Raw genomic sequence first — 18,479 nt, 5'->3', positions numbered from 1 at the left:
CTATTGGAGAAGTTTGGACTTGTGGATTGGACAGCAGCTTCATCATTGCTTCCATTTGGCTAGTCATGAGCTTTTGCTGTGCCAATAGTGCTGTTTGAGTATCCAATTCCAACACTCCGCCTTTCTTTTTGGCTCCTCTATCATTAGTAGCTCTATACTCGTTTTGAGCCATGCTTTCCACCAATTCTCTTGCTTCAGTTTCATCACGGTTCTTCAACGAACCACCGGCTGATGCGTCAAGTATCATTCGCGTTTGAGCCCTCAAACCTTGGGTAAACATTTGCATCTGATTGTGGCCATCGAAACCGTGATTCGGGCACCTTTTAAGACAAACTTTGAACCTCTCCCAAGCATCATACAACGTTTCACCATCCGCTTGTTCGAAGTTACTAATTTCAGCCCTTCTTTCTAGAAACTTATGAATAGGGAAGTAACGATCTAAGAACTTCCGCTCCAGCTGTCTCCAAGTCTCAATAGTTCCGGCGGGTATCGTGTCCAACCAATCTTTAGCACGGCCGGTGAGAGAATGCTTGAATAACCTAAGTCTTTTGTCCGATTCGCTCACCCCCGGTGGATCGGTATAGTCGCAGGCTTCATAGAAGTGAGACAAGTGTAAATTCGGGCATTGAGCTTCCGAACCTGAATACGGATTTTCCTTTAGGGCGGAAAGGACCGTGTTCTTGATGTCGAATGAGACAGGATTCGCTGGCTGAAAGCCTTGATTTGCCAACGCGTCATTGTCTCTCCTCCCATAATCACCAAGGGTACGCCTTGGCGGTTGAGGAACCGGTGGAACCTGTTCGTCCTCCATTGTTGCTGCAGTCCGTCCTTGACAGTCCGGTGTATCCCTTAGCAAAGCTGTTCCCCTTGAAGCTTGAGCTTCCCTTGTTGCCTTTCGAATTGCGCGAGCTGTCTTTTCAATCTCTGGATCAAATTGCAGCTCTTGAGGATCTGTTCTCCGCATGCACAATGAAACACACAAGTAGAACGCTCCGGGAGAAAAATATAAAACAGAAAATGATAAAGAAAACACAGAAAATATGAACACTATTGCCTAGTTGAATCAATCACAATCCCCGGCAACGGCGCCAAAAACTTGATGAAATATTTCGCAAGTGCACGAAAATCACGTAGTAATAAAAAAATATCGATCCACAGGGATTGTGTGATCAAACTAGTCGAATCGTGTTCATAGACATTATACAGAAAATACACATAAATTGGGGGTATGTTGAGTAATGAATTGCTAGAAAACGTGCTTTGATATAATGGAAAAGCGAGGTAGAATCATCGGAATCGTCTAGTCTATAGTTAAACCACATGCAATCTACTATATCATAGGAATTTACTCAAGTGTTCACAACTAGATCGACAAATTAGTGAATCGCAATCTCTTGTCAAAATCCACTCTATTCATTGTCGATACTCCCCCGATCTCTCGGGCGGAAGCTACCTACAACGAATGATATTAACGCGCGTCAATCGTTCGCTACACTCTATGCCTCAATCTCTCGACCGGAGACACTCGAGTGCTCAATGCAACTCAGTTCAGAAATTAAATCAATACTCTCGCACGTGACTTAACTCGAAATCATTATAACACTAATGAAGGATTATAAAGCATTAAAAACAGATTTGCATTGGATGAACACTATAAAGAGAGTAAATTCTTACAACATTTGTAGATTACATTCAGCTGAACTACATCCTAAACTATCCTAGATTCTACCTCCAAAGGAGCTTAGCTCCTCATCGTGCTTCGTTCGCTTCCTCGCTTCACCGCCATGGCTTGTGGATCCATGCTCTCGATGTGCTTGGAGCTATCCTCTGGAGTCTTGAATCGCGATCTTGAAGTTCCAAAACCCAGAATGTAGATCAATTTTGCAGAATTTTTCCAACCCGCAAACAGAATTATGCAGAAAATATATATACAGAAGGCAACCACGCCGCGCGCCAGATCTATCACGCCGCGCGTGGTTGCAAATCCATCAACTACGCCGCGCGTGGTAACAGAATCACGCGGCGCGTGATCAAGTCAGAGAGCAATCTTCTTCTTCAGCAAAGCTTCACGCCGCGCGTGGTAAGGCATCACGCCGCGCGTGATCAGAGTGAAAATCTTGGCTCCCTGTGAGCTCCATCACGCGGCGCGTGATGGGCTACGCCCCCAGCGTAGTGAAAATCATTCATTTCCTGCAGTTTTTCCTGTTTTCTTGCAAAACAAGTAATCAAGCTAATGGTTAGATTTCTCTTATATTTATTGCTAAAAACCTACTAAAATGCATCTAATGTTGCTAAAATAGGCATGGATTAGAGAGTGTGACGATTTGTCATCACATATTCACTGTGATACTTGATGGATAAGTTGCAAGTATACAACTAATTAAGATATCGCGTCCACGAAGATTGTCTTTAACTTTGAACCAAAACAATTAAACTAATGCTTAAAAAAAAAAGAATATTTGGGGGATTTTGTTCATAAGAATTTGTTGGAAACAAATTTTGGAATTTTAGCGGACGATTGGATCTCTCCGGTTCATCTCAGTACTTTGTTTGGTGAATCATATTATAACTCATGAATTACTCAACTAATTCCAAGATTGAATCAATATAATGATTATTTCCAATCTCTTGATAATAATCCTCTCACTTAATCACAACTCCTTCAAAATCTGCGAGCCACTCCAATACACCTACGTTCCACGCAGATGCAGTTTCCTCTTATTTAATGTCGTATAATAACAAAGTTATCAATACCACCAAACATAGTTAAAGGTTTGAATATTATAGGGAGAAAATGTTTGGATAATACCGCAGGTTTAGTCTATGCATGCATAGCAATAAAATAAGAGTTTAATTGTTGTGCACCGTCGGTGTAAATATTTTTTATACATACATCCAATGATGCGTTGCCAAATCATTTAATGAATGTGACACATCATGTTGTTTTATTTATCATACATGATGTGTCAATATATTATTAAACGCATGTGTAAAATAACTTTAGACTGACCGTGCATATAAATTAAATTCATAAAATAAAAATAGAAATGCAATACAAGTTGTGGTGAGAGCGGCTTATTCATTTAGTCAAAAAAAATATATAGCATTACTAATTGGATATAACAATATATCTGCCGAGAATTAGAATTGGTCAACTTTGAGAATGGGGTGTGACCAAGAAGTTCCTTCATCAGTTTCCTTTCACTAATTGGATGCCCTTGAAACATGTCAGCAAGAATCATATTAAGACTAAGCTGGCTTTAAAGAGGCCGAGTGATATTTTTGGCAAATCTTAGCAAGATATGTTTAAAATTTGAATGTTTACTTAAAAAAAACAAACTACTCACTCTAGTCCTAATTATTATAAGAGAATGTTTATCTTTCAGATACATTGGAATGCTAATGTATTTAAAATATAATATAGTTCAAATACATTAATTTTTCCATGAATCTAAAAAGTAAAAATTCTCTTAGTAATTCACTTTTCATCTTCTCCAAAAACCTATTCCCCTTTTCCGATCCATTCCTGAAACCCCATCACTTCTCTATATCTCTACCTCCATCTTGCTTCCGCCATGCTGCCTTACCACCGCCGTGAAAGCCTCTCGAAAATATATTATTGTTTTTCAAACTCGTCTTAGTTTTATTTAGCAAGATCTCACCAACTTTGTTGAAGAGCTTTGCAATTCATTATTCGAAGGAAAAAAATTTCATGAATTAAACTGCGGAGGAATCACAATTCTATTTTCCACAATTTTTTTAATCTCTCTAACCGCTGATTTGAGTTGGAATTAACTCTAATGTTAGTTCTATTGTCAAAATAATACTATAAGGCAACATTAAGTTTCTATTTTATTATCCTTCTTCTGATTTTTATTCCACAAAAAGGTAACCTTTGTTTGGGAATTGGATATGGTGCAGTCGTTTTTCCATCCAGTCATTTTATAGTCGTCCGATTACGATCGAACGGCTTAAACAAATGCAGTCAATAAATAAGTTTTTAAATCGTAACCGTCTGATCTTGATCAGATGGTTACAAATGACCTGAACGCGTGACTGTATCAAAAAGGTGACTGCTCGGAATCCGGGTCCCTTTGTTTGTCCTTTTGTGTTTCAATACTTGGGAACTCAACTTATATTTGTGACACTTCAGAGAGAACCAACAAAAATTCAAAATCTGCCTAATCATAATTAACTTGTCAAATTGACGTGATTGCCCACAAAATTAGTGAGTTTGGTAGATAATATAAGGGTATTAACGGAAGTTTACAAGTAATTAGTTTTATTATAGTTGTAGTAGAATAGTTTTATAGTTGTAGTAGATGTAGTTGTAGGCTCTCTTTGGGAAGACCAATAAATTAGCTTATGCTTATAGTTTTTAGCTTATGTTTGGTAACGGTTTTTAAAAAATAGCTAAGAGCTTATTTTCCCCGTCACAAAATATAAGCAAAAAGTAGTCAATAAAAGTTGATGAATTTGGTTTAAAATTTAGTCCAGATACATTCACTTTAGTTGACCCATTTTTGCTTATATTTTGGGAGTATTTTACTAGCTCATAGCTTATTTTTCAAACACTATTTCAAGTATCTTATGAGCTTATAACTTATCATTTTTCTTCCAATTTTACCTCTATCATCTTACTTGAATTTTTTTTAATATTAATTAAACATATCATTTTTCTGTCATTTCATACTTATAAACTAGTTAAACAACCAATTTTACCAAACACTACAAATTAAATCAGCTAGCTTATACGCTATAAGTTAAAAACTAGCTTATAAACTATCCGTTATAAGCTAACTTATCAGCTATATGATATTTTTTTACCAAACAGAGTCGTAGTATAAATGAAAATAACGACATGATTGTGTATATTATAAAAATAAAAGACTTATATACTATCACTATGTTACAAATAAACTTCCCTGGCGTATTTTTGCCTAATTTAAACTAGAAAATTTGGATTATTATAAATAATTTAAAGATAAATTAGTAAACGGTAGTAAAATTGCTTATGTTTTTATATTCTTATTTGTTTTATTTTTTCTATAATTTTTATTTATTGACAACATTTTCTATTTACTTAATTATTTTTATTAAACTTCCTATAATTTTGTTTTTCTCTTATTTTTATGCATAGATTCGTATTTTTATTTGTTCCATATCTTATTAACAAAATAAAATTAGTAATTTTGAAATATTATTAAAATAAATAAGGGGAAAGTAATAAATTTTATAGTAATCAATTTTGTTAGATTTTCTTTTTGTACCCTTTCAAAAAAAAAAGATTTTTTTTTTGTACAAATTTTAATGATAGTTTCTATTTATAAAAAAAAAAAGATTTAATGGTAGATTCTTTTATTTTATTTGTTGATAATCCACAAGATATGTTTTATTTTGTGATTATATATATATAGGTTGGGGTTAGGCTTTCTCTTTACACAAACAAATTCAATACGTGCCGCCTCTACAAGTACAGACTCACGGTTGCTCCTCCTCCTTCTCGTTTGGACAATATGAATCTCTTACCGTTCGATCCAACAATTTCTGCCACAGCTTCTTTCGGTTAGTACTCACTTCTCATCATCTCTCAAAACTATGTTGTTTGTTTCCTTCGACATACTGTCGATCATATTATTTTCATAAAAAATTCTTTGGTCAAGAACTTTTTATATATTTTTTTTGTTCGTATACTAAATCTTTTTACTTATAAAATCTAATGTAAAAATATTCTTTTGTTTATGCTTGGGCGGTGTAACACATAATAGTATATATATATCGAAAGGATTTTGTGAAATTCGCAACACATAATAGTAGCGGTGTAACACATAATAGTAACGTCATAGTTATCATTCCATAGAAGACAATTGCGATTTTGCAAGGATTCTGCGGTGTAACACATAAGTTGTACTTTTATATGTGTGTGTGTGGTTATTAAACTTGGTTTACATAGAACAATTTTAAAACTGTTTCACTAGGATTATAACTTTCTTTTTCAATTTTCATCTTTTCATTGCGGTTACAAAAATTATTAAACTTTACCAATATATTTCAGGTGCATTGTCGCTATTTTCTAACCCTTATCGGGATAAAATGGATGATCGCAAGCTTTGGGGTATAAGGAGAGATCTTTACTTTGATATCCACAATGTGCTTGGAAACAAGGATGAACTAATAGAAAACGGGTTTCTCATTGATGTCAATAGTAAATATATTGATCCAGAAGTGAGCAGGGATGAATTTGTAAAACGAGTAAATCAATTTGTCAAGAATTTTCCTGGCACAAAGATCGATTCTTTCTTGGTGAGCTTCAATTTAAATTTTGAACAGAGCAACAATATTGATCAATGGTTAAGTTTTGCAATTGCAAGAGGAGTAGAGAGAATCGATCTACTATTTCTAGGAAAGCCCTTTGTACGTCACCCTCAATCAGGCGAACGTTACAAATTTGCCTTCAAATTATTTTCGGAGAGTAATGCTTCAACTCTAAAACATGTAGGTCTTGAATATTGTCATCTTGTCCATCCCACCAATGGTGACTTTGAACCATTCAAACATTTGAAATCTCTTTCACTTTTAAGTGTAAAAGTGGATGAAATATTCATAGAAAATTTGTTATCTAATTGTCAACTCCTTGAAGAGCTTTCCTTAGTCGATTGTGCATTCAAATCATCAACGCCAAAGATAATAAGTTCATCCTTATGTCATCTCAATGTCTCAAAATGCTATAAGGTATCCGGCAGCAAGAATGCCATCACATTCATAGAGTTAATGTTAGTCAACTGCCCTAAACTCACTTCATTAGAATGTGATGAAGTTGATACCTTGAACATTAATAGCCATGTGTTGAAGAGAATCAACTTCTCCATTTCATCCGAAGAATATCTTGATGCATTTGCTCTCTGTGCAACTTTTCCTGAACTTGAGATTATGCATTTGGGAATATTTCCTATGGTAAGTCATAAAGTGTTGAAAGTGTGTTTGTTTATTTTTTATTTTGCATTTCTTTGTCTTTTGAATTATAATTTGAGCCATGCATGTCCTTTCAGGTCACACCTTTCCAAGCAATAGCTCAACCACTCAAATATCTTAAACAACTGGACTGCATTATTTACTTGTCTTACACCGATGATGATGAAGAATGTGATCTTATGTTAATTTTGGACATCCTTCGAGCTTCTCCTCTTTTGCAGAAACTTTCGGTCATGGTAAGTGGACATGATTAATAAACACGGTTTACTTTTTTAATGGCTATTCTAATTTTTATACATGACTTTAGAAATAAATTTACACTTCTAAACCACATACATTTGAACATTTTTATATTTACTTGGAACCTGTTATCTTTTCAAATCTAACTTTTAATTCGATTCCTCTATAAGGAGTTGCAACTCGGTATCTTATTTCTATAATATTACAACTTTTTATTAGTTTAGATAATTTTATTAGATATTATTTCTATTTATCAGTTCAAACATTCATGTTGTGATTATAATTTTGTATTGGTTCAGATTACAGATCCAGTACTCTTTGAAAATCATAAAGATATTAGGGATGTTGAAGTATTCTCTCACAACGAGATAAAAGTTATTGAATTAGGAGGTTGTGTTGGCAATTGGTATGAAACTGAGTTTGTTATGAATGTTCTAAAATATGCCCAAAAACTTGAGCAAATAGTTCTGAGTCCCTATTGGAGAGAAGATGACTCGTCAGATTGGAATTCTAACCCTGTGTGGTGTCAAAGTGGGCGTAAAAAAATTAGTGAAAAAATTCAAGTTGAAGAAATAGTAGGTTTAGAAAAACTTGTGCTCTTATAATTCTTTAGTTTTTATTTCGTACTAGAATACAAAATTTTAAATTTATGAATTCTAAAACCCTGGTTGTTTGTATCGTTAACTTATTATTGTGTTTTGTATCATTTACACATATTGTGTTGGAGTAATTTATTCATTAATATAATTCTTTGATTTATTTTAAAAAAAAAGAGTGAAGTAATACCACGAATATGTACTTTGAGTGAAGAGGAACAAATGTGAGAAGTTGGAAGGAGATGAAGAGGAACGAAAACACTGTATAAAACGCATCTAATCAATTCAACACTGTTTTTTACATCATATAATATTTATACTCCTGTTTAGGTAGGAAGATCCAAAGGTTCATGCTGTTGATGCTCATACCCACTATTTGGTCTGCCCTTTGTGATAGGTAATAGTATGTGTATTTTAAGGTGTTCACAAATTTTTGAATTTTTTATACTGCCCTTTGTGATGGATATCTTTAGTCTTCACAGTGAGCATAGTATCATTTTTCCTTTTTTGTGGTTATTCAAAATGCGTGTTAAAGGATTCAAGTGTAAGCTTTATCATCAATTATGGATATTCTATTTTGTGCGTGTAAGGTCTATGGCCGAAAAAAAAATTCTTTTCACCGCTACATTTAATCCTTCACCCTTTACAAAAATCAACATTTTAATTTTATCTCTTTTATTATTTGACTTCACCTCTATATTTAGTCAAAGTTATAAACTGAAATTTTTTAACAATGAGTTTCAAAAAATATTGTAAACCGTGGCTAAATTGAATTTTTTTGGGGGGCACTAGGATTAAGTTTTATGGTAAAAATATTGCAAACATGAACAATTGCACACGTTTCTCAAGATTTCACAATCAACCCATTTAAGTTTTAAGATAAAGCTTTAATCTTCGTTTAATTCTCAACAAACCTAGATCATCATTTTGCTTGCATTTTGTTTCTAAAGACTCAATTTGGGTGTTTGTGTTTTTTTTGTGTGCTGAATTTGGGTGGCAGATTTTTTTTTCACCTATGTTTTGTGTCAATGTGTACAAAAAATGGTTGTTTCTTTGTACTGTGATGGTTGTACAATCGAGGTGCGTTGTGGTTATAAATAATTATAGAGATATACTTAGATGATCGTATGACTAAATAAATTGCATTTGATTACACTGATAAAAAGTAAAATAAGTATTTAAAATATTAATTAAATAAAATTTACTTTTTATGTACCAAAAAAAAATTACTTTTCAAATTATTAAATGATATAATAATTTTTGTCAGTATGATCAAATGCAATTTATTTGATCACGTGACCCGTTTATGAAATTGGTGAAAAGAGTTTGGTTTGTTAGATTTTGTAAAGGTATTAGTGTTTACATTGGGACTAGTGACAAAAATTTCCACATTCTATGTTTAGTTGTGTCTAACTACTAATAAAAAAAATAAAAAAAAATGGAAATTCGAGGAAAGGGAGGAGGGGGTTGAGAATTTTTCTATGACAAGATGCTGGAAGTGTTAATCCAACCTATACAATCTGGCAGCAGCATGATCCGTTAAATTTTCATGGCAATCATTGTCAATACAACACTGTTTCTTACCAAATTCAAACTTCAACATGATCTAATCGGTCATTCTGAGAAACACCATAACATATATATTTTGAATTATGTTGAAAATTACACATGGAATCAACGTTTATGTATTCATTGTGTCTAGGACTAACTGGAGCCTTGAATCGTTGAATGGCTTTATTAAGGACTTTTGGACTTCATTTAGTTGCTCCCTTTGTTACAAGATAGTAGTATCACCTACACTACTAGAAATTTGCTAATGTCCTGCGGAAAAAAATCCGCAGCTATTTCTTGCTAAACTTACGCTAAAAAAGTTAGCGGTGCAATTTATTGTCCGTCTACCTTTAGTTTATATGTAATTATTATAATTAATATATATATATATATATATATATATATATATATATATATATATGGGTAATGCTATAACACACCCTCTATCATTTGTGAAGGTGTATCTTAGCATCATACACCTTTTTAGTTGGACAAAAAAACCTATCTTTTCTTTTAAAAAACAAAGACAACAAAGGGTAGGACTGTAATATACATTTGATATTTTTTTAAAACATAATTTTCAAATTTCCTCTCTCCTCTTTTGATTGTTGTGTTTCTCTTTTCAATTTTCTCGGTTGAACACACCCTGCTTACAATGAGAGCTTGGTTTTTCCACATTTCTTTTCTATGGCTAAATTGATATTGGTGAATGGTAGTACTGTAATATCTAACAGAGTGTAATGGCAAGACAAAAATAAAATAAAAGAGTTCAAATTACACTAAAACTTAACATTAGCCCAACTTTATATGTGTGTGTGATGAATGAGTATTTTAAAGATTCAAATTCAGCAATTTTCTACTTCATCAAAAAACTATTTTAGTATGTTTTGAAGTACAAATTTTTCAGACATTTCCCTTTTCCACCATCCATTTGTCATCTAGTGCAAGTGATGTTAATAAATGGTCATGTCAACAGGGAAGAAAAATACTCTTGGAGATTTGCAAATTAATTAATTGAATTTGCTGCTAAAAAAGTCTCTCATATTATTGTGATGAGAATGAAATTTTCTACTTTCTACTGTGAGGGGGAGGAGGGCAGGAGGCCGGTTGGAGAAGATGAGTATTGGCTTTCAGATAGAGACATTAAGCTCATCAATGAGAATGGGAAAGAGAAATTATGTATTTTTTATTATAATTAATAAGTTTAAATTACCATAATTGCCCCCATTGGTTTGACTCTTTTAAGAAAGAAAAGATAAGTTTTTTTGTCCAACTAAAAAGGTGAATGATGCTAAAATACACCTTCACAAATGATAGAGGGTGTGTTATAGCATTACCCTATATATATATCAAAAAAAAGTTATCTCTTGCAGATTTGAGGTTTTCAGGAAAATCCGCAGATATTTCCAAATATATTTCTGCGGATTTGTTTGACCCAAACCACTTTCCTATGGATTTAAGGTTTTCAGGAAATTGTGCAAGTATTCCCAAGAAATTTCATGTGGATTTTGGCACTCGAGTTTCTTGCGGATTTTACTACCTCGGGAAATGATGAAATATATATGTTATAGAAACACTCTAACTAAGCCACATAACAAATTAACTAACTTCTCTAACAGCTCTTATTAACTGTGTAACTGTCACAACGACTTTAACCACTCAAATTTCTCTCTATCATATATAACATATTGTATTTTTCATCTAACAGATTTCATTTACACATTTTTCTTTCTATTTCTCTCTCTCTTCCTTTCTCCGTAAGTGTTGAAGCTTCATAGAGCTTCACACATTCTAACACTGATAACCAAGAAAGTGGCAAGAAACACCCAAGAAAGTGAAGAGAAGGTGAAGATTAAGAAAAGCATTATGGAGTACTACAACTTCAGGGTTAAGAACAGAAACCAGCTGAAGAGAGCTCTTGGTGGCATGCAGCAAAAACCTTCGGGCTCAGTGATGTGTTTGTTTATACACAACACGAAAAATTCGACTGTGAAAAAAAATCTCAAGAATAAAGCCTCTCAGACTGCTGCAATAAGTGGATACAGAATTATCTTTCTTCGCACAGATCCTGGCACTAACAACTGAATTAACGAGGCAAGAAGCAATAAAGTGTCACTTTTAGTTTTAACTGTTTAATTTTATGTTGATGTACTAGTTTTATGATGTAATACACTTTCTCATCTAAATAAATTTCAAAATAGATAATAAAATCAAAGAAATATCTATTTATTTATTTATTTTTTTTATTTTTTATTTGTAAAAAAAAAGATATTTCTTTGATTTTATTATATAGTATTTCAATTGAACATTTAGAGCGGGATCATATCGTAATAATAATCGCCAATCGGTCCAATTTTGGGATGATTCTTGGTTATATGAGAGCACCCTATTAAAAGATTTATTCTCTATCGACTCAACATGATGTCCGAATTGGGACTTAAATCGGCAGCGATTTTTAGGGAAAGACACAAGTGTTCATACTTCATACAGTCATACTCCATACTAATTTTAGAACATAAAGTATATTGGCATCAACTCATATATTTTTCTTTTTTTTTTTGTATTATAATAGAACAAATATTTCTCTTGATGTGCATGTAATCAAAATTCAAATAATATGACGTGACCTTTCAAAAAAAAAAATATGACGTGAAACTTTATTTTATTTTTTTTATCTCTAATAGTAACTACTAATATAATTTAAAATCTAACCAAATAAGCGCAAATTATTTAAAAGAACTCGATTTTAATTTTTATGCGAAACAATTTTTTAAGACTACTTTTTATGACAAATTGGAGAATTTAGATAAAAAATTTCTAATAGAATTGATTGAAAATCAAGATGGGACGGATAAAGTAACCCTTCGATGAATATTTTACCTCAAATATTCAAAAAAGTATAATATTTTTTTCCATTGTATTTATCTAAAAAGTATTAATAAATTTTTGTTCTCTCAAACGATCCGAGTTCTCTCAAACGATTCATTCTAAGAAATTTTTGTTCATAATTTTTTCTCCATCAAACCTATCAATGTAAGCAAAATAATTTAAGTAAGGCTCACTGTTTAGTAAAAAAATAAAATAAGGCGTACAGCAATACCGAACATTTTTTGACGCAATTGCAAGGTCGTACTTGTTACGTTAAACATTTGTTTTTTTGAAAAATATTATTTTAATACAATTTTCAAACAAAAATACAATAAAGTTATTTTGTTTAAGCCTTAGTATCCGTGTTGTGAGTAAAAAAGTACGATGTCGTACTTTTGTTTGGCCTTCTTGTATTTATATACTTCCTTCATCCTTAATTATAAGCAAAAATGTATTTTTTAGATTCATTCAAAAACTGATGTATCTAATCTATAATATAAGTCAGATACATTAATTATACAATGATATAAAACGTTGACTTTGCTTATAACTAAAAACGGACTGAGTAGCATATATGTATCTTTTTAAGAGATCTCCATGAAGTTCTCTTTATAACTTACTATATCAGATCAAATACATAGTAATAATAACAGTAGCAGTAATTATAATAATATATATTTTTGGTGTAGTGTATTTTTGTTCCAAATATATTTTTTTCAGTTTTTTTTGTATTAATCATTTGTTTTTAAGGGAAGGGGCCCCGATAATTTAGAGTTCGACCATAAGGTAAGTAAAATCCGATAAAAAATTTCCCACTAAAAATCGAACTTAAGCTATCCCAAAAAATTCATCACAGTTCTCCACTAACTTTCATGCATAAATCTTTGGGAACATTACACAAATCTTTTATATCCAAATCACCGTTATTATTTTTTCATCCATAAAAAAAATTGTAAGAAAAAAAAACACCAATTTAACTTAACACAAAGAGCATTATTATTATTATTATTATTATTATTATTATTATTATTATTATTATTATTATAATTATTATTATTATTATTAGCGGCCAGACATGGTATGTTCCGCGCCTGTATGTGTCTATTATATGTAAATTTATGTCAAAAACAATATAAAAAAAACATGTCTTATGTTAGGGTGAATTTGTTAATATAAAATTTTTGGTGCTAAAAAAATGTCTTATATTATGATAAATTTGTTAATAAAAGACTTTTGCTGCTAAAAAAAATAAGGGTATCGTTGGTATTATGAAAAGTCCACACCAAATTTATTTTTGTCATCTTTATATGAAAAATTATGTCAAAAAATTAAAAAATACATGTTTTATATTATGGTGAGTTTGTTAATAAAAAAAATTTCCTGCTAAAAAAAACATTCCTTATATTATAATGAATTTGTTAATAAAAGATTTTTGTTGCTCAAAAAATCAAAGATATTATTGATATTATGAAAAGTTCACACAAAAAATATTTGTATCCTAAGATATAGGTTATTATTATTATTAAATTAATGTTTATCTTTTCTTTTTGTTGATAATCCACGAGATATATGCCTTTATTTTCGTTATTTGTTGGTTTATATATATTTAGGCTTTCTTGTTACACAAACAAACAAACTGAATACTCTTATAAATTTAAATTTATTCCATGTATACCCTTATTTAATTACTCTTTATTCAACTAACTTATTTATTTTTGAATTTTCTCTCATAATAAATAAGGGCATATGTGAAATTGAATATTTAAAACATTTGAAAATTTGTCAAAGTTTCTTATAAAAATGACCAATTTTTTTCCAAAGTGTTCCTTATAAAAAAGACCAGAGAGAGTATACAATATCTTATAAAAAAAAATTATACAGTAGTGATTATTAGTACACCACTTGAATAAAAAGAAATAGAAAGCAAAAGACCCGAGAGAAAAAAAAAAAAAAAAACCTACGCTTTCTTGATTTTGGAAGATAAGAAAATAGTTTGCAAATTAATGAAACAAATAATTAAATGACCTTACACTTTTTTCTTATGCAAAATAAATCCCTCTTGCTCTATATAATATAATAGAGGGGAATGCAATGACATTACAAATGCATGAGTTTACAAGTATATCACAACAAATTTATGATAAATTATTTCTCATATAATTTCATGTCTAAATTAATATTGTAGTTTATGCAATATACCAATAATTATATAGCTGTTATTTTATTTTTTATTTTTATAATTATTTTATATGGGAATGGAAATGACCAATATATTACCTATTAAAAAATAACAGCTATTAACTATTTTATAATTGACTAACTATTTTATTTAATTTCAATAAAATAAATTAGTTGTTGACATTTTAATTTGAGATATATGTTGGGAATTAATTGGAATAATATATATATTGGGGTTTAATTGAAAATATAGAGCTCTTAGTAATTTATTTGACTAGTAGGTATCATTTTATTATTAGAAATTTAGAACTAAAAATGGTAATAAAGTTTTGGAATTTGTGTATTTTACATTTTAAAAGTATACATAATGTATTTTTTTAATGTGAAAATTATTACTTCATTTATCTCTCTGAACTAGTGTTTCGGAAATACTAGTTAACGCGACCCTTATATTTAAGTCCATCAAATCCTCTCTTTAGAGTAACATTCATTCCGTTAAGTGACTACAAAATAGTGTTATCAATAGTGAGGAATACTTATATGGGCACAAACTCAAATTAGTATTTTTTTAGACACACTCATTAAACAAAAAAATTAAATAGAAAATGATTAAAGTGAAATTAAATGATGTGACTATTTTATTTTTATTTTTATTTTATTTTTTTAAAATTTTGTGTGGACATTTAAATTTTGTGCTAAAATATTTGTGCATATGTAAGACTATCTCATGGATAGTTTGGTAAAACTTGAGAATTTAATTCCAGCACACTTCGATTAACATTTTATCTAGAAATATAAATTTGTGTAGTATTAAAAAAAATTATTTGAAAAATGTAAACATCCATATTTTAGACTAGATGAAAATTTAGATTAGCATGGTATAATTGTTTTTGTATAATACTACTAATATTTTTACATCATATTAACCAAATAAAAATATAAGCATGTTATTGTTACTTTAAAAATCATGTTATTGTAATGAAAATACCTTGTTTGAAAAGCTTAGACCAACTACCTAAAGATATTGAAGATAGACTCACGCATGCGGTACATGTTATTATTGTTGAAACTTCAAACTCATACACTTCATTAATATCTAAGATTCATGTGTATTTTACAATATTTTTACCAGAAAACTTAATTCTCGTGTTTTGAATTTTTTTTAGTTTCACCATGGTTTACAATATTTTTTGTCACTCATTATTAAAAAATTTCAATTTATAACTTTGACTAAATATAGAGGTGAACTCAAATAATAAAAGGGATAAAATTGGAATATTGATTTGTTTCTAGGGATAAATAATTAAATGTAAGGGTGGGAAGAAATTTTTTCAGCCAAAGACCTTACGCGCACCAAAATAGAATGTCCATTAGTGATGATGAAGCTTTTAGTTGAATCCTTTAACACACATTTTGGATAACCAACTATCATGACTACAATTTAATAAATTTTAAAATTCATAAATTAAGATTTTCGTAGTTTACTACAAAATAAAAACCAAAGAATTATAGAATTTTATAAGAGCACAAGTTTTTCTCATCATACTATTTCTCCACCCTAAGTTTTTCACTAATTTTTTCAAGCCCACTTTGAAATCACACAGGGTTAGAATTCCAATCCGACGTCGAGTCATCTTCTCTCCGATAGGGACTCAAAACTATTTGCTTAAGTTTCTGAGCATATATATTTTAGAACATTCATAACAAATTCAATTTCATACCAATTGCCAATACAACCTCCAAGTTCAATAAATTTTACCTCGTCATGAGAGAATACTTCAACATCCCTAATATATTTATGATTTTCAAAGAGCATTGAATCTGTAATTTGATAATACAAAATTATAATCACAACATGAATGTTTGAACCGATAAATACTAATCAAAATAGTATCTAATAAAATTATCTAAGCTAATAAAAAAATTGTAATATTATAGAAATAAAATACTAAATTGCAACTCCTTTTTAGAGGAATCAAATTAAAAGTTAGATTTGGAAATATAACATGTGGCCAAGTAAATATAAAAATGTTTAAATGCATGTGGTTTAGAAGTGTAAATTTATTTCTAAAAGTCATGGATAAAAATTAGAATAACCATTAAAAAAGTAAACCATGTGTATATTAATCAATGTACACTTATCATGATCGAAAGTTTCTGTAAAGGAGGAGAAGCTTGAAGGATGTTCAAAATCAACATAAGACCACATTCTTCATTTATGGTGTCTGAAAAGTAAATGATGCATCCCAATTGCGTAAGATGTTTGAATGGTTGATCTATTTTTAGGAAAGGTGTGACCTAAACAAAGACACATGGTTCAAATTATAATACAAAAGATAAAGAAATGCAAAATAAAAAAATAAAAAAAGGTAAAGAATCACTATTCCAACACTTTATGACTAACCATAGGAAATATTTCCAAATGCATAATCTCAAGTTCAGGAAAAATTTCGCAGAGAGCAGATGCATCAAAATATTCTTCGATGCATAAGTTGATTCTCTTCAACATATATAGCTATTAATGTTCAAGGTATCAATGTTAGAATATTTTCCAATATTATGTGGGCTGCAATCAATTGTAAGTTTTGGTTTTAATAAAAACGGGTTGATGTTGTTGTGATCCATTTGATGATGCTTAAGCCCGATAATTGTGATCAGTAATAATGGGCTTGAACACTAATTCTGATTTGTGTAGAAACAAAGTGTAGGCCCAACTCTAGAGTCCATGATGGGTGGTACTAGGGTTGTGATCTTATATAAGATTGGCTAGGTCCCCTTTGCCGTCACGTACAAAACACAGTAAGCTCATTTGTTGTCTTCCCCATCAAAGACCTCAAAGACTGGAGCAAGTGATAGGCAAAGGAAGACCTTGTCTAATATATTGGTGATTCCGATATCAGCTATTCCGGTAAACATGATTGCTGATTATCAAGTAAGTGTGTTCTAATTTCATATAATATGTCGATATCTAAATTATTAATTATTACATGTGGTATCAGAGCTCCTATTATATGATTTAGAACCCTAATTTTGATGAATTGAAAGATCACCTAATACCTGCCGTTCTTGAAATTCATCGATTTGGGGATTATTTTAATTCAAGGTTTTGGCTTTGTTAATTTATTTTGATGAATCGCTATATCGCTTAAAATTAACTACTAATCGTTGAGAAATTTTTATTCGGGTATATTTGTTCCTATGGGGTTTATGCGATTAAAGTGTGATATCCCAAATCTGTACTATTTTTCAATAGCCTGATTGGTTGCTGTGTTTTGAAACGATTTATGCTATGTCTTTCTCCATGCTATGAATAAATTTTCCGTGTAGCATAAAATCGTGGAGCCTGTTTGTTCCAAACAAATAAATATTGCTATTGGTTGTACATTATTTGTCTCTTGAATCCCACAAGAAAAGCCACTAATATTGAATAATTGGTTTGTGTCTCTTGACATATGCTTTGAGTAATTTGCTAAAAATCGTTGATTTTATTCAAGATAATCACGTTGTTTATTTCCGTCGATTGTCATGATGATTCTGAAAATTATAATGGGGATTGTTTCTTTTGAAAGAATATCACGATTAGCGCGTGTTAACAATTTTCCAGCAATGGTAGTGTTATTTTTTGGTTTGTGCGATTAAAGCATATATGGAATTTTCCAGCTCAAATTCAAATGTTTTTGGCTATTGCTACAATTTCATTCTTGAAGCTTTTCAGGGTTAATTTTGAGTTTTGCAGGATCTATATAATTATTTTATGGAATTCGATTCGCTATGAAAACTTGTTCCAAACTTATTTATTTAAGGAGTCAAAATCAACATGTTCCTTACTATTTTTGGGAGACTGATATATCCCACTCTTCCAATTTATGTGTCATATTAAGGAATTTATTCCATAATCATCTAATTCGATTTTTGTTTTATTTATGGAATAAAATTGTGATTTCATTTATGCCCAAATTTTTCTTATATATAATCAATTCAAGAATATTTGATTGATTTGAAAATTATATTATTAGTTTTTAGGAATGAGATTATTTTGTTAAATTTTTAAGTATTTGGTGTTGATTAATGTGA

At 30.6% G+C, this 18,479-nt stretch overlaps 1 protein-coding gene and 1 non-coding gene across 2 annotated transcripts; both read left to right on the top strand.

Moving 5' to 3' along the window:
- The first annotated feature begins 302 nt into the window (after positions 1-302).
- LOC123893320 lies at positions 303-408 on the top strand. The gene has a single exon (XR_006803427.1). It is a non-coding gene; the product is annotated as a small nucleolar RNA R71 (small nucleolar RNA).
- Positions 409-6,093: 5,685 nt separating this feature from the next.
- On the top strand, positions 6,094-7,924 carry LOC123888986. Its single transcript, XM_045938156.1, has 3 exons — positions 6,094-6,954; positions 7,050-7,208; positions 7,512-7,924. Exons 1-3 carry the CDS (start codon positions 6,094-6,096, stop codon positions 7,815-7,817), a joined length of 1,326 nt encoding a protein of 441 aa, XP_045794112.1. The 3' UTR covers positions 7,818-7,924.
- The last annotated feature ends 10,555 nt before the right edge of the window (positions 7,925-18,479 follow it).

The sequence above is a fragment of the Trifolium pratense genome, linkage group LG6 (genome assembly GCF_020283565.1).
Source record: "Trifolium pratense cultivar HEN17-A07 linkage group LG6, ARS_RC_1.1, whole genome shotgun sequence".
Lineage (NCBI taxonomy): Eukaryota > Viridiplantae > Streptophyta > Magnoliopsida > Fabales > Fabaceae > Trifolium > Trifolium pratense.
This window is presented reverse-complemented; position numbering and strand designations above follow the sequence as displayed.